At 40.0% G+C, this 25,071-nt stretch overlaps 1 protein-coding gene across 4 annotated transcripts in view; it reads left to right on the top strand.

The window, feature by feature from the left end:
- CPLANE1 (ciliogenesis and planar polarity effector 1) overlaps nt 1-11,275 on the top strand; it is a 162,439-nt gene extending 151,164 nt beyond the window's left edge. For all 4 annotated transcript variants that reach the window (XM_032278933.1, XM_032278934.1, XM_032278935.1 and 1 more), the window contains 3 exons: nt 355-476; nt 10,106-10,284; nt 10,780-11,275. In XM_032278933.1, coding sequence (XP_032134824.1) covers nt 355-476; nt 10,106-10,284; nt 10,780-10,956 — 478 coding nt within the window. In that variant the 3' untranslated portion in view covers nt 10,957-11,275. The remainder of the gene's footprint in view (nt 1-354; nt 477-10,105; nt 10,285-10,779) is intronic.
- Nucleotides 11,276-25,071: the final 13,796 nt, after the last annotated feature.

A 25,071-nucleotide genomic window follows, 5' to 3' on the forward strand; every position in this document is an offset into this window, starting at 1 on the left:
AGAATAATTTGTTGAGAGTTACTATATGTTAAGTACATTACTGAGGTACAGAATAGGCAGTATCAAGTGAATGTGTTAATTTGAGCTATATTTTTTGGGCTTTTTTTTTCCTTAAAGAGACAGGATCTTGCTCTGTCACCCAGGCTGGAGTGCAGTAGCATTCACCAGAGCAATCATGGCACACCACAGCCTCCACTCTCTGGGTTCCAGCGATCCTCCTGTCCCGCTGTCCCCAGTAGCTGGGGCTATAGGCCTGCCCCACTGCATCCTGCTTAATGTGGGCTTTTTGAAATATTAAAGTTTATCATGATATGAGATTCTAGGAATATAATAATTATGTGATTTCTACTTCAGAGAGAATCAGCATGGTCACAGTTTTCTGAAAAATCGACCTGGAAAAGTCAAATATACATTTAAACCTAGTTGTATCCATAAGAAGTCTTTTGGGCAACCTCAAGACTCATCTTTGCCATGTGGTAAGACTTAAACCTTTTTTATAAATTGTGTGATTTGGACCTATTCCTTCTTGTCTCCAAAGCTCTGTTTTCATTAGTAAAAGGTATAAATCTGAATAAAAAGGAGTTCTGATTTGAACAGAATGCAAGGCATTGATAAAGACTGAGCTGTAATTTATTTTTCTACTTTGAAGTAAGGCTCTAGGAATTTTTATAAATGAATGGCTTTTTTAATAATTGCATTTGAACATTCAGGGTATTAGATTATAACTTTTTTCAGGAGTCTGTTTCTTTTGTACATCTGGCCAAAGATGTAGGCATTTGAACAAATCAGGTTCTGATAGATTGCAGGATGAATACATCACAGACTAAGAAGCTCAGATTGAAATAATATTATGTTTTTATCCTTTGGACATTCTTTTCCACATTTGAAGATATATCCATTATTTACCAACCTTTCTTTAGTTAATTGTGCCATATTTCGGTTTTGATTACTCAAGTAAAGCAGTTATTTATAATGTGTTTACATATTACCAATGTATTATAATAGTTGACATGTAGTATAAATATATACATTTAAAAATGTAAAATAGGCCTGGCACAGTGGCTTATGCCTGTAATCCCAACACTTTGGAGGCCGAGGCAGGCGGATCATGAGGTCAAGAGATCTAGACCATCCTGGCCAACATGGTGAAACCCTGTCTCTACTAAAAATACAAAAATTAACTGGGCCTGGTGGCACGTGCCTGTAATCCCAGCTACTCAGGAGGCTGAGGCAGGAGAATCACTTGAACTCAGGAGGCGGATTGCAGTGAGCCAAGATCGTACCACTGCACTCCAGCCTGGTGACAGAGCGAGACTCCATCTCAAAAAAAAAAAAAAAAAAAAAAATTAAAATAACAACTAGTTTATGAGGCAGGTTCTGTTTAAGTTCTTTAATTACAACCCTGTGAGATAGGTGCTATTATGTTTCCACTTTAAAGACAAGGAAACCAAGGCAGAGAAAGCTTAAATAATTGCCCAAGATCATATAGCTAGAAAGTGGTAGAGCCAAGATTTAACCCTAGGATGGGTCTAGAGCCTACGCATAGAACCAACACTTCATTTTGCTGCCTCAATTTAGAAAATTGAAATTTCCATGAATCCCAATTCTTTAGATGAAACTCTTTATGGTTTGGTTAGCCCTTGGCTTTTTTTTTTTTTGAGACAGAGCCTATTGCTCAGTCTGAAGTGCAGTGTCGTGATCTTGACTCACTGCAGCCTTTGCCTCCTAGGCTCAAGAGCCATCTCCCTTCTCAACCTCCTGTGTAGCTGGGATTATAGGTGTATGTCACCATGCCCATCTAATTTTTGCTTGTTTGTTTTTTTGTAGAGATGGGGGTCTTGCTGTGTTGCCCAGGCTGGTCTTGAACTCCTGAGCTCAAGCATCTACCCACCTCAGCCTCCCACACGTGCTGAAATTACACATGTGAGGTATCATGCCCGGCCAGATTTCACATGTGCTGAGATTACACGTGTGAGGTATCATGCCTGGCCAGATCTTTGCTTTTTTGATTGACAAATTACAATAAGAAAATACTGCTTTTTTAAAACTAAAATTTCAAAATAGTGAACTATGCTTTTAAAAAAAAAAAATCTTATTTTATACCTGATATGTTTGCCACTATTAGATGCATATCTAAAATTGCCAAGGTTTTAAATACCTGAGCCATGGTTTCTTAACATCTGATGAAAGTCTTGAATTATATGGAAATATGTCTTTCTGTTACATGTGTTCCATTTCAAGTCTTTATTTTTACCTTGTGCTTTGACGGCTGCTGTGGCCTTAGCCTGTCCTTCCGTTAGTCTCACCTGCCCTTGCTGGATTATGCTTGAGGAGGTGCTTCTGCTACTCCTGAAGCCCTCAGCAACACTCATACCCACGCAGAAACATCTAGACCCTCTGCTTTGCCTTCAAGTCATCCTCTGTGTGTTCTCCTGCCTCCTTGAACTCCCTTCCCCATAGAAACCGTGCTGCTCAGCAGCTTGTTTTCCAACCACATGCCATACTTTTGTGCCCCCTTATACCTTGAAAGCCTCACTTTTGTGTGTTTGAAGACATTCCTAATCTTAATTCTTTAGTTCGTTGAATCTGATATGATCAATTCAAAATTCTACATTCTCATTTCTAAATTGAGGGTAATATTTAACCTGCATGGTTGCTATGAAAATTAGAAATACTGGTGGCTAAAGTAGTTATTTTTCTGTTCTTTGAGCCCTTACTCACATGTATATGTCCCTCTTGAAGAACTACAACGGGCATCTTGTTCAGGTTACTTAGAAACTTCATGCCCCATACTAGATTAAATGTTTTGCAGCAGTATTCTCGTACTCATCTTTGTATTATCCCTCACATTGAACAAATGAAATACTCAAACATTGAACAAATGGATAAATGGAAAAAAAGGTGATTGAGCTTTTTGTCTAAGCATAGCTATTTATAAACAAATTATGGTTCGAGGATATTAATAAGCAGGTATTATAGTATTTATACTATGTCAGAGAATAATACCATATATCTGGTTATTGTCCTAGCTAACCTGTCACTTAGTTTCCCCAGACTTATAAGGCAAAGATAAAAGAGACAGCTTGAGTGCTTGTGGATATTCTGACTTCTCTGCCTCAGTAGAGCAGGCTGTGGCTCCCCTTGTTTTTGTGGCCTCTGTCACACCCAGACGCAACCATTTCACCTGGCTACATTCAAAAGTTTCAGGTCCCCCAGTATTTGGGAGAACGGAGGGAAACCCAGGCAAGAATGATTCCAGGCCTTTTCCTAGTCACTGGTACAGATAACCTAAACTCACATAAGCGAAGTTCAGTCACTGCACATGTGGGAAGGTGAGGATCAATCAATATTTAAAATTCACTGCAATTCATTTGTAAATGAAGAGTTTTTCTGAATATACTTGGGAGTTTGACTGTATGTTACTTTCTGTCTTGTAAAGCAGTATGTAGTTTTTGGCTAATTTCTTCAGCCCTGCTTCCATACTGTTAGGAGCTATTTCTTTTTTTGTTTGTTTGTTTTTGACACAGGAACTCATTCTGTTGCCCAGATGGGAGGGCAGTGATGTGATCATGGCTCACTGCAACCTTGACCTCCCTGGCTTAGGTGAGCCTCCCACTTCAGCCTTTTTTTTTTTTTTTTTTTTTTTTTTGAGACAGCGTCTAGCTCTGTCACACGACTGGAGTGCAGTGGCACAGTGTCAGCTCACTGCAACCTCTACCCCCTGGGTTCAAGTGATTCTCCTGCCTCAGCCTCGGGAGTAACTGGCAGTACAGGCTGGCACCACTACGCCCAAATAACTTTTATATTTTTTAATAGAGACAGGGTTTCACCATGTTGGCCAGGCTGGTCACAAACTCCTGGCCTCAAGTCATCTGCCAGCTTTGGCCTCCCAAAGTGTTGGGATTATAGGCATGAGCCACCGTGCTTGATGGCGTAAGCCACCTCAGCCTCTTGAATAGCTGGGACTACAGGTGTGCACCAGCACACCCGGGTTATTTTTAAATTTTTCGTAGGGACAGAGTCTTGCCATGTTGCCCATGCTGTTCTCAAACTCCTGGGCTCAAGCTGTCTTCCCACTTAGCCTCCCAAAGTGCTCTAATTATAGGCATGAGCCTCCACAGCTAGGCAGGGATATTTTTTGTAATTGTTGCTTGTTTTGTGTTTAGTTCTATCAAATACAATACAAAGATTATATAATTAGTAACTGAGAGGCATCTTAGGCATAAAGAAATAGATGTCTAGGTTAAAAATCCTCTAAACCTTGTTTTATGTCCCAGCTCTGCTGCTGATTTTCGCCCTCAGATAAGTTATTTTCAAACCTACCTCATAGAGTTGTTGAGGATTGTAGTATTAAGAGAACATTTTGCATAACATAGACAGTATATGATTGCTGTTAATCTTTGAGTTAAGAAACTAATCATTCTCTTGATAAAATTTAACTTGACATTTTGTCTAGGTGTTTACTGCTAAGAGACTTATGTCCCTGGCTTCTCCAGTTGCCAGAGAGTCAAAACACATTTGCCATTTGAAAAAGGAGTATGGTTGTGCTTGAAGGATACCAGGTCTTCAAAGCAGAGTGTTCCCTTCCTTTGTCAGCACTTATGATTTGCCGCCTTGGTTTAAACAAGCCACCATTTATTGGACCCCTACTGTGAGTAGGGCTTGGTGAGCAGGTTCAGAGCTGAGCAGGAGAAGGTTTCTGTCCTCAAATAAGGTGAATAGTGTTTGTCTGTACAGGAACTGCCCACTTTCACCATACAGAAAAAAGCTGGTAGAGCCAAAGCAGTAATAAGAACAGTTATGCAGTCTCCAGTTATCTTCCAAAGAGGTAAGGGATAAAGAATATAAAGTTCTCAGGCTTAATTTTTTTTTTTTTTTTGAGACAGAGTCTTACTCTGTCACCCAGGCTGGGGTGCAGTGGCACCATCTCGGCTCACTGTAACCTCTGCCTCCTGGGCTCAAGAGTTTCTCCTGTCTCTGCCTCCCCAGCAGCTAGGATTACAGGTGTCCACCACTGTGCCTGGCTAATTTTTGTATTTTTAGTAGAGATGGGGTTTCACTAGGTTGGCCAGGCTGGTCTTGAACTCCTGACCTCAGGTGGTCCGCTGCCTTGGCCTCCCAAAGTCCTGAGATTATAGATGTGAGCCACCATGCCTGACCCTTAATACTAAATTTTAAAAAATGATAAATCACTGAGAATTTAAAACATAGATTTCAGAATGAAGGGTGTTGCTGTGTGCTGCAGTGGTTCAGAGAAAAGGCTTTGGATAGCTTTATGGAATCAAGTTAACCACTTACTCTGTAACCTTAGGCAAATTTCTAACCCATTTATGTATCCTTATTTTCTCACCTGCAAAATATAGATTATAATAGTGAGGATATATGTAACAACCTGACAGGTAAACAGGGTAACCATTATTGACATCTTACTAAGAGAACAGACTTAGAGAAGTTAAATGACCTATTCAGATCTCCTTAAAACAATAACACTAGTAGCTAACAAGAGTAGAGCACTTACTCTATGCTAGGCATTGTGTTCATATCTCATGTGCATTATCTCATTTGATCCTCACATTAAATCCAACGAAATCTGTGCAGTTATCCCCACTGAAAGAAACAAACTAAATTTGGTAGGGATAATGATTTTTTAAAAAACCCACTAATTTGGCTGGGCGTGATGGCTCACACTTGTAATCCCAGCACTTTGGGAGGCAGAGGCAGGTGGATCATGAGGTCAAGAGGTTAAGACCATCCTGGCCAACAAGGTGAAAGCCCATCTCTACTAAAAATACAACATTTAGCTGGGCATGGTGGTGTATACCTGTAGTCCCAGCTACTCTGGAGGCTGAGGCAGGAGAGAATCGCTTGAACCTGGGAGGCAGAGGTTGCAGTGAGCTGAGATCAAGCCTGGTGACAGAGTAAGACTATGTCTCAAAAAAAAGAAAAAAAATCCACTAACTTATATGTATTGTGAAAAATGATGAGAAATATGAAGTAATTAACCTAGGCTTGATATTATGCCTCTTTTTCTACTGCTAACTCATTACTTTGCAGATCCTTCATTCAGTTTACCCCATCTCTTTTCACCTGTGTCTAATCTGTTTTTTAAACTTTTCTATCAACTTTTTAATATTAATGGCTATATTTTCTAGAAGATCTGTTTGGTGCTTTTTCTACTCTTTCTCCCATGTATTTTTCCTTAAAACCCAAGCTTCTAGTCATTTGGATCAGTTTGAATCCTCAAAGCATCATTTCCTGTGCCTGTGTATTAGTCTGTTTTCACACTGCTAATAAAGACATACCTGAGACTGGGTAATTTGAAAGGAAAGAGATTTAATGGACTCACAGTTCCACATGGCTGAGGAGGCCTCACAATCATGGTGAAAGGCAAAGGAGAACCAAAGGCACATCTTACATGGCAGCAGGCAAGGGAGTGTATTCAGGGGAACTCCCTTTATAAAATCATCAGATCTCATGAGAACTCACTCACTATCACAAGAACAGCAGCATGAGTGTAACTGCCCCCATGATTCAATTACCTCCCACCTGGTCTTTCCTCACAGTGCATGGAAATTATGGGAGCTACAATTCAAGATGATATTTGGGTGGGGAGACAGCCAAACCACATCAGCTTCTAAGTCCTAGGCTAGCTTTTCTTTCTCTCTTTCAAAGTCTTTCCTTTTTGTCCATTATGAAATGTTTTCTGTTTACTCAATAGCGATACCTAGCGATGTCTAATTCAACAGATAAAATGCCCCCAAAATATGATGTTGCCTCTAAAAATAGTTGAAATTACATGTACCCTTATATTGTTTTGTTTTTGAAAGCCCCAGAGATCCAGGGTTTTGTGTTCTTGAAGTCATTATACTCTAGTATGAGGCCTTGCCCATAGAAAGCTGTAGGTATTTGTTTCATTGTTCAATGGTATCTATGCCTCTGAAAGTAAGAAATGTGTATGACTCCAAGTTTCTAGCTTAAGTGCTTAGCTAGACTGTGGCCCACAAATTGACACAAGTAGAGCAAGAAAAGAAGCAGGATTTTCTTTTGGGAATGATGGTGGTAATAGGTTTAGTTTTATCATCCAGTTTCAGATTTCTCAGGCTAGACTCTGTAGACACTGTTTGGAGTTACGTTATAAAGAAACTGAGTGGCAGTGCCCACTGTCCTAGAGAAAGAGTTCTGAGGGAAGCCAGTGTACTTGGCAAACTACTTTCTGCTGTGGGGTATCTTTTTGATCTTTTCCTTACCTTTTGCTTTAGAAAGGTTTCACTGTCCAGAGGGACAGGACACCTTATCTTGAAAAGCCTTATGCGTGCTCAGTTTCACACAACTTTTCTCATATTGTATTGTTTATCTCCAATGGGATATCTCAGACAAACCCTAGAAAAATGCATTATGGTCTGAAAGGAAGGAAATTTCAAAGCCATCTCTAGGTAAAGCAAGGTAAGAGAAAGCCAGTGATGGCCTGTCAAGGTTTGTAATACCCCACAGGTGAAGATTTATCCTAAAATTTAAGACTCTTAACTGTAATTTTAGCAGACTAGGTTGTGGTTTGATTTTGTCATTCTTTCTAGATGGCAATAGTTATGTTCGCTTCAAAAAACAAGAGTGTTGATGTCTAGATACCAAATTAATTGTAGCCAAGACATGGTTGGGATTAGTTGATGTTTGTAGTCTTTGCTGATCTCTAGTCATATTGTGAATAGTTGAAGGAATAACTCCAGTGCCCCACCTCCACTCATTCCCATCAACTTTGAAGAGGAAGCCTACTACGTGGTTATGTTGCTTAACCACTCATTGGTTTCTCTTTCAGTCTCACTTTTTCTGTTTTAACGGCTGTTTTCTTTTTTATCACAGTGTTTGTTCACATAATATATTCCTGTCATCTGCTCTTGGATTTTTTTTCCTTTATAAGGTTTTTCAAATTGTGTTCCTTATTTACTGAAATAATTATTTTAACATGGAACTTTCAGTGTCATTTCAAAATACTCTGTGATGTCTTTAAGAAGCAGAAAAAGTGTCAAATCTTTCAACTAGACCACAGCTCTCACATTGGATGTTACAGTGGCAGGTGTAACGTGATGTTAGCTTTGTTTCATTTTCAGACTCTTGGGGCTAGTCAAAAGAAAAATCCCTAAGCTCTCTATACCACTACCCCCTTCCCTTTGGCACTAAATCAGGAAGAAGCTTGTGGAAAGCTGCCACCTTGGATATCCAAATTAATACATCTATTCATATTTTACTTATAGATATGAAAATGATCTTAAAGCACCCTCTAAGTATTATTCTTCCTTCAACTTAAAGAAAGGAAAGTTAGGCTGGGCGTGGTGGCTCAGGCCTGTAATCCCAACACTTTGGGAAGCCAAGGTGGGCAGATCATGAGGTGGGGAGTTTGAGACCATTCTGGCCAACATGGTGAAACTCCGTCTCTACTAAAAATATAAAAAATTAGCTGGGCATGGTAGTTCATGCTGTAGTCCCAGCTACACAGGAGGCTGAGGCAGGAGAATTGCTTAAACCCGGAGGTGGAGGTGGCAGTGAGCCAAGATCACGCCATTGCACTCCAGCCTGGCGACAGAGTGAGACTCTGTCTCAAAATATGTATATATGTATATAAAATACATTTGGCTGGGAGTGGTGGCTCACACCTGTAATCCCAGTACTTTGTGGGAGTCTGAGGTGGGTGGATCACGAGGTCAGGATTTCGAGACCAGCCTGGCTAATATGGTGAAACCCCATCTCTACTAAAAAATACAAAAATTTAGCCAGGCATGGTGGTGCACACCTGTAGTCCCAGCTACAGGAGAGTCGCTTGAAACCCGAGAGGCGGAAGTTGCAGAGCTGAGATCACGACACTGCACTCCAGCCTGGGCAACAGAGCAAGACTCCATCTCAAAAAAAAAAAAAGAAAAGAAGGATAAACTACTGGATTTTAACCTGAGCATTTCCTGGATGGGGCAGTTTAGAGGTAAAAATTAATAATTAATAGTGTGGTTTTGGACATGTTAAAGTTCAGATGTTGATTGCACATCCAAGCAAAGATTTTAAGAAGGGACAGTTAGCTTTATGAGACTGGAAGTAAAGGTTTTAGAGAGTTGTCAACATGTAGCTGATAGTTAAAGCCCTGAAACTAAATGAAGTTAGCTAGGGAGAGCATAGGTGTATTAGAAAATCCGAAGACCAGGTATGAGTGTCTGGTAAGTTCAAGGGACTGAATGTAAAAGTGCTTAGCCCATACTAAATGCCAAAATGTGTGCTGTGATTGTTTTAGGGTCTTTACTTCTTAGAGATGTCCTCAGCTTCAAGTGCATAAGGTTGGTAGAGTTACAAAAGACAAAGAGGGCCCAAACTTCAGCACTGCCATACCTCTTCTCCCCTCTTTAGGTAGCCACATGACTGCTTGTTGGGGATCTGTGTTTACTCCCCATCTTACCCATGTCTTGGGTGTTTATGAAGTCATCTTGAGGGGTAGAACATGCTGTAATACTGGCTTTGGAACATTGTGTTAGGTGAGGCAGGCTCCTCTAGGGCTTTGTGCAGAGAAACCTTATTGGTTTGTGGGTTTACTAAGCTGCCTGTGGGCATTAACTGGAATGGAAGTTTCTTTTCAACAAATACTGATATATGCAGTAAGAAGGAAGAGGGTCATAATGTGTTGTCACTACACTCACTGTGATGCCTTTGCCCAAAGGCAGATTGCAAGCCTTAAGCCTGGGTGAAGATGCCCAAAACATTGCTTCTAAGAAGGTTTCACAGACTTTCCATAAAAGACAGGGAAGGCCCAGGTCTCACAGTTCACCCAACTTTGATGTTAAGACTTCTCTACAGTTCTGTTATATCTGCGGCCTCTCCTCCTAGGATAATCTTGTCTTAGATATTAATTGCTAATATTTTTCAAATCAAAAGAAGGCTGTAATTCAGTTTCCATCTCGTATACTGACAGGACAGCAATTGTTATAACCCTGAAGTGAACCATATCCAGACCTTGTGATTTAAAATTGTTTACAATGTGACTACTTTGGCTCTAATGATAAAAGTCACAGTTAACAAATGAATGAATGAATCCATCAATCCCAATGTATACTTTGTTCTTATCCCTTAAAAGGCTCTCATGCTCCATGTCATAGTCTGCAGCATATAAAAAAACATCGAAGTGCTGGGCTTGCACCTCAAACCAAGCAGGTGTGTGTAGAGTATGAGAGAGAGGAGACTGTGGTGAGTCCCTGGACAATACCTTCAGAAATCCATAAGATTCTTCATGAGAGTCACAATACCCTTCTACAAGTAAGCATTGTTCTAGATTTTGTTTGTGTAGTGATTGCTCTATGTTCTTCAGTTTGTTTTGTTTTGTTTTTGTTTTGTTTGTTTTTTGTAGGATGTGGAGATACTGAAAAGTTGTTAGGTCAGTTTGAAATCGTGATGCAAAGCATCTTCCCCTTTGGCTTAGTACTTCCAGCATTTATCTTTCAGAATTCTCTGTGACTGTATTTTTTAAGAAAAAATGACCAAATGTAAGAACATATAATCGTACTACATGTATCAACATCCATTCTGCCCTGTCTTCAGATCTGGTGCCAGCATCTTATTGTGTGAAATGATGTTCAGCTACTGTCCATCTGGATATGCTGGGCAACAACAGCCCTATTTCCTGGCACATTTCCTTCAGCCCTTTGATGAATGAGCAACTCTAGAATTTTTGGAAAGCTTAGTTCACATTCCACGTTTTTTGTTTGTTTTTAGGGTCTAGGACCACAACTGACTATCTTTTCAATTCAATAGGACTTGTCTCCAACTGAAGAGGAAGAGCTGGAGCATCCTTTTGGGGTGGGTGGCATGGACAGTGTGTCTGAGAGCACTGGCAGCATCCTCAGCAAGCTGGACTGGAACGCCATCGAAGACATGGTGGCCAGCGTGGAGGACCAGAGCCTGTCTGCTCCCTGGGCTCTGGACCTGTAAGACATGGATATTATCCTGTTTCCATGGACAGGCCAGCACCTCAGTAATGTGGTTGTGAAAGTATGGGACAGAAGCAATGAAAGAAGTAACGTGAATTTACCACCTGCTGTCATATTACTACCTGGATTAGTCATTTCAAGAGGAAAAATAAACACTTCTCAATAACTTTGCCTTCATGGGGAAAAGGTTGTTTGATTATAGATGTATTAAATGTTTTTGTATTTGATGCATCATTAGGCAGTTTTTAAAATGATAAGTACCTTTCAAGCCAAGTTTGCATAACCTACTTTCAATAAAAACCCTCTATCTTGCCTCCTCCTTTATTACCCTCTGAGTTTGGAGAAACAACCATATAGAGATGAAGCTGATAGGAAAAAAATTTATCTTTTCATTGAGTAGAAAATCACAGTCTCACCTAAGAACTCAATTATGAACCCTATTTTAAAACACGTAGGCAAGGTTTGGCTTAGGAGTGAAAAGGAAAACCAACCACCCTTACCAACCATGAATTTCTTTTTTTTTTTATTGCATTTTAGGTTTTGGGGTACATGTGAAGAACATGCAAGATTGTTGCATAGGTACACACGTGGCAGTGTGATTTGCTGCCTTCCTCCCCATCACCTATATCTGGCATTTCTCCCCATGCTATCTCTCCCCAATTCCCCACCCGCCACTGTCCCTCCCCTATTTCCCCCCAACAGACCCCAGTGTGTGGTGCTCCCCTCCCTGTGTCCATGTGTTCTCACTGTTCAACACCCGCCTGTGAATGACAACATGCAATGTTTGATTTTCTGCTCTTGTGTCAGTTTGCTGAGAATGATGGTTTCCAGGTTCATATATGTCCCTACAAAGGACACAAACTCATCGTTTTTGTTGGCTGCATAATATTCCATGGTGTATATGTGCCACATTTTCCCTGTCCAGTCTATCATCGATGGGCATTTGGGTTGGTTCCAGGTCTTTGCCATTGTAAACTGTGCTGCAATGAACATTCGTGTGCTTGTGTCTTTACAGTTGAACGATTTATAATCCTTTGGATATATACCCAGTAATGGGATTGCTGGGTCAAATGGAATTTCTATTTCTAGGTCCTTGAGGAATCACCACACTGTCTTCCACAATGGTTGAACTAATTTACACTCCCACCAACAGTATAAAAATGTTCCTATTTCTCTACATCCTCTCCAGCATCTGTTGTCTCCAGATTTTTTAATGATCGCGATTCTAACTGGCGTGAGATGGTATCTCAATGTAGTTTTGATTTGCATTTCTCTAATGACCAGTGATGATGAGCATTTTTTCATATATTTGTTGGCCTCCTGTATGTCTTCTTCTGTAAAGTGTCTGTTCATATCCTTTGTGCACTTTTGAATGTGCTTGTTTGTTTTTGTCTTGTAAATCTGTTTTAGTTCTTTGTAAATTCTGGGTATCAGCCCTTTGTCAGATGGGTAAACTGCAAAAATTTTTTCCCATTCTGTTGGTTGCCAATTCACTCTAATGACTGTTTCTTTTGCCATGCAGAAGCTGTGGAGTTTGATTAGGTCCCATTTGTCTATTTTGGCTTTTGTTGGCAATGCTTTCAGTGTTTTGGTCATGAAGTCCTAGCCTACGCCTATGTCCTGAATGGTTTTGCCTAGATTTTCTTCTAGGGTTTTATGGTGTTAGGTCTTATGTTGAAGTCTGTAATCCATCTGGAGTTAATTTTAGTGTAAGGTGTCAGGAAGGGGTCCACTTTCTGCTTTCTGCACATGGCTAGCCAGTTTTCCCAACACCATTTATTAAACAAGGAATTCTTTCCCCATTGCTTGTTTTTTTCAGGTTTGTCAAAGATCGGATGGTTGTAGATATGTTGTGTTGCCTCCGAGGCCTCTGTTCTGTTCCGTTGGTCTATATCTCTATTTTCGTACCAGTACCATGCTGTTTTGATTACTGTAGCCTTGTAGTATAGTTTGAAGTCTGGTAGTGTGATGCCTCCTGCTTTGTTCTTTTTGCTTAAAATTGACCTGGGTATGTGGGCCCTCTTGGTTCCATATGAAGTTTAAGGTGTTTTTTTCCAGTTCTGTGAAGAAGGTCATTGGTAGCTTGATGGGGATAGCGTTGAATCTGTAAATTACATTGGGCAGTATGGCCATTTTCACTATATTGATTCTTCCTAACCATGAACATGGAATGTTTCTCCATCTGTTTGTGTCCTCTCTTATTTCGTTGAGCAGCGACTTGTAGTTCTCCTTGAAAAGGTCCTTTACGTTCCTTGTTAGTTGTATTCCTAGGTATCTTATTCTCTTTGTAGCAATTGTGAATGGCAGTTCATTCTTGATTTGGCTCTCTTTAGGTCTGTTATTGGTGTATAGGAATGCTTGTGATTTTTGCACATTGATTTTGTATCCTGAGACTTTGCTGAAGTTGCTTATCAGTTTCAGGAGATTTGGGGCTGGGACGATGGGGTCTTCTAGATATACAATCATGTCATCTGCAAATAGAGACAATTTGACTTCCTCCTTTCCTATTTGAATACGTTTATTTCTTTTTCTTGCCTGATTGCTCTGGCTAGAACTTCCAGTACTATATTGAATAGGAGTGGTGAGAGAGGGCCTCCTTGTCTAGAGCCAGATTTCAAAGGGAATGCTTCCAGTTTTGGCCCATTCAGTATTATATTGGCTGTTGGTTCGTCATGAATAGCTTTTATTATTTTGAGATACGTTCAATCAATACCTAGTTTATTGAGGGTTTTTAGCATAAAGCACTGTTGAATTTTGTCAAAGGCCTTCTCTGCATCAATTGAGATAATCATGTGGTTTTTGTCTTTGGTTCTGTTTATGTGGTGAACTATGTTTATAGACTTCCGTATGTTGAACCAGCCTTGCATCCCTGGGATGAATGCTACTTGATCATGGTGGATAAGCTTTTTGATGTGCTGTGACAATTGGCTTGCCAGTATTTTATTGAAGATTTTTGCATCTATGTTCATCATGGATATTGGCCTGAAGTTTTCTTTTCTTGGTGAGTCTCTGGCGGGTTTTGGTATCAGGATGATATTGGTCTCATAAAATGATTTGGGAAGAATTCCCTCTTTTTGGATTATTTGGAATAGTTTCAGAAGGAATGGTACCAGCTCCTCTTTGTATGTGTGGCAGAATTCGGGTGTGAACCCATCTGGACCTGGGCTATTTTGGGTGGTAGGTTCTTAATTGCTGCCTCAACTTCAGACCTTGTTATGGGTCTATTCAGGGTTTTGACTTCTTCCTGGTTTAGGCTTAGGAGGATGCAAGTGTCCAGGAATTTATCCATTTCTTCCAGGTTTACTAGTTTGTGTGCATAGAGTTGTCTGTAATAATCTCTGATGATGGTTTGAATTTCTGTGGAATCTGGTGATATCCCCTTTATCGTTTTTTATTGGGTCAATTTGGTTATTCTCTCTTTAATTTTTTATTAATATGGCTAGTGGTCTATTTTGTTGATCTCTTAAAAAACCAGCTCCTGGATTTATTGATTTTTTGAAGGGTTTTTTGTGTCCCTATCTCCTTCAGTTCTGCTCTGATCTTAGTTATTTCTTGTCCTCTGCTAGATTTTGAGTCTTTTTGATCTTGCTTCTCTAGCTCTTTCAATTTTGATGATAGGGTGTCAATTTTAGATGTCTCCTTGCTTCTCATGTGGGCATTTATTGCTATATATTTTCCTCTTGACACTGCTTTAAATGTGTCCCAGAGATTCTGGTATGTTGTGTCTTCGTTCTCATTGGTTTCGAAGAACATCTTTATTTCTGCCTTCATTTCACTGTTTATCCAGTCTACATTCAAGAGCAAGTTGTTCAGTTTCCATGAAGCTGTGCGGGTCTGAGTTAGTTTTTGAATTCTGAGTTCTAACTTGATTGCACTGTGGTCTGAGAGACTGTTTGTTATAATTTCCATTCTTTTGCATTTGCTGAGGATTGATTTACTTTGAATTATGTGGTCTGTTTTAGAGTAGGTGTGATGTGGTGCTGAGAAGAATGTATATTCTGTGGATTTGGGGTTTAGAATTCTGTAAATGTCTATTATGTTTGCTTGGTCCAGGTCTGAGTTCAAGTCCTGGATATCCTTGTTAATTTTCTGTCTTGTTGATCTGTCTAATATTGACAATGGTGTGTTAAAGTCTCCCACTATTATTGTGTGGAAGTCTAAGTCTCTGTAAGTCATTAAGAACTTGCCTTATGTATCTGGGTGCTCCTGCATTGGATGCATATATATTTAGGATCATTAGCTCTTCTTGTTGCATTGATCCTTTTACCATTATGTAATGTCTTTCTTTGTCTCTTTTGATCTTTGTTGCATTAAAGTCTATTTTGTCAGAGATGAGAATTGCAACGCCTGCTTTTTTTGTACTCTCCATTTGCTTGGTAAATCTTCCTCTATCCCTTTATTTTGAGCCTTTGTGTATCCTTGCATGTGAGATGCGTTTCCTGGATACAGCACACCGATGGGTTTTGACATTTTATTCTATTTGCCAGTCTGTGTCTTTTGATTTGGGCATTTAGTCCATTTACATTTAGGGTTAATATTGTTATGTATGAATTTGATACTGCCATTTTGATGCTAGCTGGCTGTTTTGCACGTTAGTTGATGCAGATTCTTCATTGTGTTGATGCTCTTTACCATTTGGTATGTTTTTGGAGTGGCTGGTACTGGTTGTTCCTTTCTATATGTAGAGCCTCTTTCAGGAGGTCTTGTAAAGCAGTCCTGTTGGTGATGAAATCTCTGAATACTTGCTTGTTTGCAAAGGATTTTATTTTTCCTTCACTTATGAAGCTTAGTTTGGCTGGATATGAAATTCTGGGTTGAAAGTTCTTTTCTTTAAGGATGTTGAATATTGACCCCCACTCTCTTCTGGCTTGTAGGGTTTCTGCTGAGAGATCTGCTGTGAGTCTGATGGGCTTCACTTTGTGGGTCACCCAACCTTTCTCTCTGGCTACCCTTAGCATTTTCTCCTTCATTTCAACCCTGGTGAATCTGACGTTTATGTTCCTTGGGTTTGCTCTTCTTGAGGAATATCTTTGTGGTGGTCTCTGTATTTCCTGGACTTGAATATTGGCCTGCCTTGTTAAGTTGGGGAAGTTTTCCTGGACAATATCCTGAAGAGTATTTTTCAGCTTGGATTCATTCGCTTCATCACATTCAGTTACGCCTATCAAACATAGATTAGATCTTTTCACGTAGTCCCACATTTCTTGGAGATTTTCATCATTCCTTTTTACCCTTTTTTCTCTAATCTTGCCTTCTTGTTTTATTTCATTGAGTTGATCTTTGACCTCTGATATCCTTTCTTCTGCTTGGTCCATTCAGCTATTGAAACTTGTGTATGCTTCACGAAGTTCTCGTGTTGTGTTTTTCTGCTCCATCAATTGACTTGTATTCCTTTCTAAGTTGTCCATTCTCATTAGCATTTCATCAAATCTTTTTTCAAGGTTCTTAGTTTCTTCACATTAGGTTAGAATATGTTCTTTTAGCTCACAGAAGTTTCTTATTACCCACCTTCTGAAGCTTGATTCTGTCTCTTCATCACACTAATTCTCCATCCAGCCTTGTTCCCTTGCTGGTGAGGAGTTGTGATCCCTTGTAGGAGGAGAGGCTTTCTAGTTTCAGGTGCTTTCCTCCTTTTGCACTGGTTTCTTCCCATCTTTGTGGATTTATCCACCTGTCGTCTTTGAAGTTGCTGACTTGGGTCTCTGAGTGGACGTCTAGTTTGTTAATGATTAAGTTATTTCTGCTTCTTAGTTTTCCTTCTAACATCAGGCCCCTCTGCTGTAGGACTGCTGAGGTCCACTCCAGGCCCTCCTTACCTGGGGATCACCTGCAGTAGCTGCAGAATGGTAAGGGTTGCTACCAGTTTCTTCTTCTGCTATTTTTGTCCCAGAAGGATACCCGCCAAATATCAGTCTGATCTCTCCTTTATGAGGTGACTCTTTCGATATATGGGAGTCAGGGAGCTGCTTGAGGAGACAATCTATCCTTTATAGGAGCTCAAGTGCTGAGCTGTGAGCTCCGTTGTTCATTCAGAGCTGTTGGGCAGGTATGTTTAGGTCTGCTGCAATAGAACTCATAAACCCCTTTTTTTTTCCAGGTGCTCTGTCCCAGATAGGGCTTTATTTGTGAGTTCTCGTTGTGCTGCTGCCTTTTTTTTTCAGAGCTGCCCTGCCCATCAAGGAGGCAGCCTAGTCAGTGTCTGCTTGCAGAGGCTTTGCTGAGCTGGTGTGGGCTCCGCCCAGCTGCCATGTGAACTTCCCTGCAGCCTTGTGTATATGGGTGTAGTTAGAACTGCCTTGGCAATGGTGGTTCACCTCTGCATTGGCGGACTCTCTCTGTAATGGCAGGTTGTCTTGGCAATGGCAGGCTGCCTCAGCAATGGAGGACTACCTCTGTAGTGGTGGAGTGCCTCAGTAGTCGTGCCCCTCCCCCACAAAGCTGTACCGTCTGGGTTCAGCTGTGCTTGCTGTCAAACTCTCAATCCAGAGTGTTTCTGATTGCTGTTCTTTTGTGGGGGTGGGACCAGCCGAGCCTGATCACCTGGTTCCCTGCCTCTTAGCTTTTTTTTTTTTTTTTTTTTTTTTAGTTGAATGGTCGACACTCTCCCAGGTGTTCCAGTCACCTCTTGGAAAGGCGCTGGGATCTGTGTGATTTCCCGTGCGGCGACTCACTGCGTGGGCTGAAACAGTAGCACTGAGATTCATGGTGCTTTTTTTGCCCAGGAATCTCCTGGCCTGGCTCCCTGTTTCAGTCCCCTTTTTAATCAGATAAATGGGCGACTTCCTGGGCTCCAATTGCCAGCTAAAAGGGCACCTGCACCAGTGTATTTTGTACCGAGAACCACTGCGCAGGGGTGCCAGCCAAAACAGCTGCACTGGCCAAAACAGCCACGCTGGTGACCCGTGGGGCTCCTCCGCCTGGGAATCTTCTGGTCTGTGGGCAATAAAAGTCCATCTGGAAATTTGGCGTTCACTCACCCTCTGTGCTTTCACTGGGAGCTGCAATCCTGAGCTGTTCCTAAACCCATCCCTGAATTTCTAAACAAGCCAAGTTTCATGGAGGCCAAAAGATCTTCTGTCTTCTGCTCTGTAGCCTGAAGCCTTGGAGGAAGAAACAGGCATGGATGCTTTGGGTGGAAAAGAAAGGGAAAATATGACTCCAGTCTATAGAACGCTTATCTTAATTTGTAAGAACCATGGTACAGAGACCTGGTTAGTTTTTGGTATTGCACTCCAACAATGTCATAGTTTTAAGAGATAATTTTTATGAGAATTGACTAAGAACCAGGACCCTTCAACCACTTCATCAGTGTTTGGTATGTCAAAGCACATTATTATATGAAAAAGCTATTAAATACCACCCCCCCCACTTTTTTTCCCCAAGTATCTACCTGTGTGAAACCAGATTTTATAATATATTGCAGCAAGTTGAATGCAGAAGCAGGTATGGTAATTCAGCTGCCTTCTGTTAAGCTAAATATTAAAGAGATTTGTAGAACTATAAAACAAGGCCACTCTCCTTACTAAATTTTGTTTTGGAAAAGAGTTTTATATGCTAACATTATTGTCATTTGTTATTGTCATGTAAAATATTTTCTGTTAATTTCTTTTTTGTATATTCTATGGATATTGATACATGATAGTTGAACATTTTTATGGGGTGCATGTGATATTTTTGATATGTGCATACAATGTGTAGCAATCAAATCAGGGTAATTGGGATATTCATCACCTCAAACATTTATTATTTGTGTTAGAAACATTCCAAACTTTTCTTCTAGCTATTTGGAAATATGCTATAAATGTCAACTGTAGTCACCCTACTGTGCTATTTGAACACTAGAACTTATTCCTTCTATGTAACTGTGTGTTGTTTGTACCCATTAGTCAACCTCTCTTCATTCCTCCCTTCCCACTACCCCTCCCAGACTCTGATAATTGCCATTGTATTCACTATCTTCATGAGGTCAATTTCTTAGCTCCCACACAAGTGAGAACGTGCGGAATTTATCTTTCCTGTGTCTGGCTTATTTCACTAAACATAACATCCTCCAGTTGCTGCATTTGTGGCTGGACAATATACTATTGTGTTTAATACCACATTTTCTTTATCCATTTATCCATTGATGGACACATATCAATTCTATATCTTAGCTGTCATGAATAGAGCTGCAATAGATGTGGGAGTGCAGATATCTCTTTGATACACTGATTTTCTGTCTTTTGGATATATACCCAGCCATGGGATTGCTGGATCATGTGATAGTTCTATTTTTAATTATTTGAGGAACGTCCATACTGTTTTCCATAGCTGCTTTGCTAATTTGCATTCCCCCCAAAGGTCTATGAGCATTCCCCTTTATCTGTTTGCTCATCAGCACTTATTTTCCATTTCTTTTTTATAATAGTCATTTTAACTGGGGTGCAGTGTTACCTTATGATATTCACTTGCATTTTTCTGATGATTAGCAATGTTGAGCATTTTCATATACCTGTTGGCCATTTGTATGTCATCTTTTGTGAAATGCCCATTCAGATATTTTGTTCCTTCTGTAGTATTCTTTTTTGTTACTAAGTTGACTTCTTTTTATATTGCAGTTATTAATCCTTTGTTGGATGGGTAGCCTGCAAATGTTTTCTCCCATTCTTTAGGTTGTCTCTTCACTTTGTTGATTGTTTTCTTTGCTGTGCAGAAGCTTTTCAGTTTGATGTAATTCTGTTTGTCAATTTTTGCTTTTGTTTCCTGTGCTTCTGAGGTTTTACTTAAAAAAAAAATCTGCCTAGACCAGTGTCCTGAAATGTTTCCCAGATGGTTTTTTTCTGCTAGTTTCATAGTTTCAGCTCTCATTATTTAAGTCTTTAATCTTTTGGTTTTTATATATGAGAGTTATGGGTATAGTTTCATTCTTCTGCAATGGATATCTAGTTTTCTTAGCATTTACTGAAGAGGAGGGTATCTTTCCCCCATTGTATGTTCTCGATGCCTTTGCCAAAAATGAGCTGGCTGTAAATGCATGGATTTATCGATAGTTCTTTTTTATTTTTTTTTTGGAGACAGGGTTTCTCTTTGTCACCCATGCTGGAGTGCAGTGGTGTGATGTTGGCTCAGTGCAGCCTTGACCTCCCAGACTCAAGTGATCCTCCCACCTCAACCCCTCAAGTAGCTGGGAGTACTGGTGCATGCCACTGTGCCTGGCTAGTTTTTTGTAGTTTTCATAGAGACAATGTTTCATGTTGCCCAGGCTTATCTCAAACTGAGCTCCAGTGATCGCCCGCCTTGGCCTCCCAAAATGCTTGGATTAGAGGGATGAGCCACTGCACCCAGCCTGTTGAAAGGTTCTTTATTCTTTTCCATTGGTTTATGTGTTTTTATGCCAGTTCCATGCTGTTTTTGTTATAACTGTGTAATAATAATACATGAATAGATGGAATTTCACTCATTGCCCAGGCTGGAGTGGAATGGCGCAGTCTCGGCTCACTGCAGCATATGCCTTCCGGGTTCAAGTGATTCTTCTGCCTCAGCCTCCCAAGTAACTAGAACTACAGGCACATGCTACCACACCCAGCTAATTTTTCTGTTTTTTTTTTTTTTTTTTTTTTTTTTTTTTTTTTTTAGTAGAGATGGGGTTTCACCATGTTGTCCAGGCTGGTCTTGAGCTCCTGACCTCAGGCGATTTGCCCACCTTGGCTTCCCAAAGTGCTGGGATTACAGGCATGAGCCATCATGCCCATCCAAATTATGGCGTGGTATCTTTTTTTTTTTTTTTTTTTTTTTGAGTTGGAGGCTTGTTCTTCACCCAGGCTGGAGTGCAGTGATGCAATCTCACTGCAACCTCTTCCTTCCGGGTTCCAGCGATTCTCATGCCTCAGCCTTCTGAGTAGCTGGGACTAAAGGCACGTGCCACCATGTCCAACTACTTTTTTGTATTTTTAGTAGAGATGGGGTTTCACTATGTTGGCCAGGCTAGTCTCTTAATTCCTGACCTCAGATGATCTGCCCATCTTGGCCTCTCAAAGTGCTGGGATTACAGGCATGAGCCACTGCGCCTGGCCTGGAGCATGGATAAAACCCAATGTAAAGAAGCTAAGAATCATGATAAAACTATAGAAGCTGATGATAACCAGAATAACCAGTTTAGAGAGGAACAAAACTGACCTTATAGAGCTGAAAAGCACAGCACAAGAAATTCACTGTGCAATCACAGGTATCAATAACAGAATAGACCAAGAGGAGGAAAGTATCTCAGAGCTTGAAGATTAACTTTCTGAAATAAAATGGCAGACAAGAAGAGAGAAAAAAGAGAATGAAGAAAATGAACTAACAAAACCTCCAAGAAATATAGGAGTATGTAAAAAGACAACCTATGACTGATTGGGTTACCTGAAAGAGATGGGGAGAACAGAACCAAGTTGGAAGACATACTTTAGGATTTCATCCAAGAGAATTTCCCTAACCTAGCAAGACAGGCCAACATTCAAATTCAGGAAATTCAAAGAACCCCAGTAAGATACTCCACGAGAAAACCCCAGAACACGCAGTCATCACATTTGCCAAGGTCAAAGTGAAAGAAGAAAAATGTTAAGGGAAGCCAGAGAAGCCAGGTCTCCTAAAAAAAAGTCAAGTGCATCAGACTAACAGCACACTTCTCAGTGGAAACCTAACAAGTCAGAAGAGATTGGGGACCAATATTCAACATTCTTAAAATTACCAACCCAGAATTTCATATCTGGCCAAACTAAGCTTAATAAACAAACGTGAAATAAGATCCTTTTCAGACAAGCAAATGCTGAGGTAATACATCACCACCAAGCCTGCCTTGCAAGAGCTCCTGAAAGAAGTACTAGATGCAGAAAGAAAAAACCATTACCAGTCACTACAAAAGCACACTGAAGTATACAGACCAGTGACACTATGAAGCAACCACATAAACAAGTCTGTAAAATAACCACATAGCATCATGATGACAGGATCAGATTCACACATAATATTAACCTTAAATATAAATGGGCTTAATGCCCCAATTAAAAGACACAAAATGGCAAGCTGGATAGAGTCAAACCCCATCAGTATGCTGTCTTCAAGAGACACATCTCACATCCAAAGACACACATAGGCTCGAGGGAGGAAAAATTGAAAACAGAAAAAAGCTGGGGTCAAAATGCTGGTTTCTGAAAAAACAGACTTTAAACCAACAAAGATTAAAAAAAAAGGGGGGGGGCATTACATAATGGTAAAGGGTTCAATTCAACAAGAAGAGCTAACCTAAATATATGTGCACCCAATACAGGAACACTCAGATTCATAAAGCAAGTTCTTAGAGACCTTGAAAGAAACTTAGATTCCCACACAATAATAATGGAGACTTTAACACCCCACTGACAATATTAGATCATCAAGACAAAATTAACAAAGACATTCAGGACCTGAACTCAGTTCTGGATCAAGCGGACCCCATAGATGATAGAAACCTCCATCCCGAAACAACAGAATATAGTCTTCTCATCGCCACATGGCACGCTAAAATGGATCACATAATTGGAAGTAAAACACCCCTCAGCTAATGCAAAAGAACTGAAATTAAATTGCTCAGACCACAGCACAATCAAGTTAGAACTCAATATTAAGCAAAACACAAAACCACACAACTGCATGGATACTGAACAACCTGTACCTGAGTGACTCCTGAGTAAATAATGAATTAAGGCAGAAATTAAGAAGTTCTTCGAAACGACTGAGAACAAAGAGACAATGTACCAGAATTTCTGGGACACAGCTAAAGCAGTGTTAACGGGGAAATTTATAGCACTAAATGCCCACAACAAAAAGATCTCAAATCAACAACATAACAACTAAACTAGAGGCCAGGCATGGTGGCTCACACCTGTGATCCCAGCACTTTGGGAAGCCGAGGTGGGCAGAGTACTTGAGCTCTGGAGTTCAAGATCAGCCTGGTTGATGTGGTGAAAACCCATCTCTACTAAAAATACAAAAATTAACTAGGCATGGTGGTGCACACCTGTAATCCCAGCTACTTTGGAGGCTGAGGCAGGAGAATTGCCTGAACATGGGAGGTGAAGGTTGCAGTGAGCCAAGGTCACACCCCTACACTTCAGCCTGGGCAAGAGAGTGAGACTCCATCTAAAAAAAAAACAAACAAAACCTAGAGAACCAAGAGCAAACAAACCCCAAAGCTAGCAGAAAAGAAATAACCAAGATCAGAGCAGAACTGAAGGAAATAGAGATGTGAAAAAATCCTTCAATAATTTAATGAATCCAGGAGCTGTTTATTTTTTTAAATAGACTGCTAGCTAGAATAATAAAGAAGAAAAGAGTGAAGAACCAAATAGACACAATTAGAAATGATAAGGGAGATATCACCATTGGCCCCCACAGAAATACAAACAACCATCATATATTGTAAACACCTCTATTCACATAAACTAGAAAATCTAGAAGAAACAAATTCCTGGACATATACATTCTCCCAAGATTGAACTGGAAGAAACTGAATTCCTGAGTAAATAACAATTTCTGAAACTGAGACAGTAATAAATAGCCTACCAACCAAAATAAGCCCAGGACCACACAGATTCACAGTTGAATTGTATCAGAGGTACAAAGAAGAGCTAGTACCATTTTTATTGAAACTATTTTGAATAATTGTAAAGGAGCGACTTCTCCCTAATTTTATAAGGCCAGCATCATCCTAATTCTAAAACCTGGCAGAAATACAACAACAACAAAAGACTTAAGGCCAATATCCCTGATGAACATTGATGCAAAAATTCTCAATAATATTAATATCGGCAAACTGAATCCAGCAACATATCAAAAAATTTATCCACCACAATCAAGTCAGCTTCATCCCAGGATGCAAGGTTGATTCAACATATGCAAATATTTAAGTCAATAAATGTAATTCATTACATAAACAGAATAAAAGACAAAAACCACATGATTATCTCAGTTGACACAGAAAAGGCCTTTGATAAAATTCAACATCCCTTTATGTTAAAAACTCTCAATAAACTAGGTATTGAAGGAATATACCTCAAAATAAGAGCCATTATATGACAAACCCACAGCCAGTATCATACTGAATGAGCAAAAGCTGGAAGCATTCCCCTTGAAAACTGGCACAAGACCACCACAATCAACATAGTATTGGAAATTCTGACCAAGGAAATCAGGCAAGAGAAAGAAAAAGCATGTTCATATAGGAAGAGAATAAGTCAAATTACCTTTGTTTGCAGGTGACGTGATCCTATACCTAGAAAACCCCATTGTCTCAGCCCAAAAGCTTTTTAAGCTGAAAAGCAACTTCAGCAAAGTTTTGGGATACAAAATCAATGTGCAAAAATTGCTTGCATTCCTTTATACCAACAACTGGCAAGCAGACAACCAAATTAAGAATGAACTCTGACTTGCAATGCTACAAAGAGAATAAAATGCTTAGGATTATGGCTATCAAGGGAAGTGAAGGACCTCTTCAAGGTGAACCACAGACCATTGCTCAAAGAAATCAGAGAGGACACCAACAAAAACATTTCATGCTCATGGGTAGGGGGAAATCATGGAAATAGCCATACTACCCAAAGTAATTTATAGATTCAATGCTATTCCCCTTAAACTACCATTGACATTCTTCACAGAATTAGAAGAAACTATTTTAAAATTCATATGGAACAACAACAACAACAAAAAGCCTGAATAGCTAAGACAATTCTAAACAAAAAGAACAAGGCTGGAGGCATCATGCTACCTGACTTCAAACTATACTACAAAGCTACAGTAACCAAAACAGCATGGTACTTGTGCAAAAACAGACACATAGACCAATGGAACAGAATAGAGAACTCAGAAATAAGACTGCATACCTATAACCATCTGATCTTTGACAAACCTGACAAAAGCAAGCAAAGGGGAAACAATTCCCTATTTAATAAATGGTGCTGGGAGAACTGGCCAACCATATGCAAAAAATTGAAACTGGACCCCTTTCTTATACAAAAATTAACTCAAGATGGATTAAAGATTTAAATATAAAATCCCAAACTATAAAAAGCCTAGAATAAAATCTAGGCAGTGCCATTTAAGACATCAGCACTGGCGATTT

Source organism: Sapajus apella, unplaced genomic scaffold, assembly GCF_009761245.1.
Source record: "Sapajus apella isolate SASKATOON/1434 unplaced genomic scaffold, GSC_monkey_1.0 scaffold11, whole genome shotgun sequence".
Classification (NCBI taxonomy): Eukaryota; Metazoa; Chordata; class Mammalia; order Primates; family Cebidae; genus Sapajus; species Sapajus apella.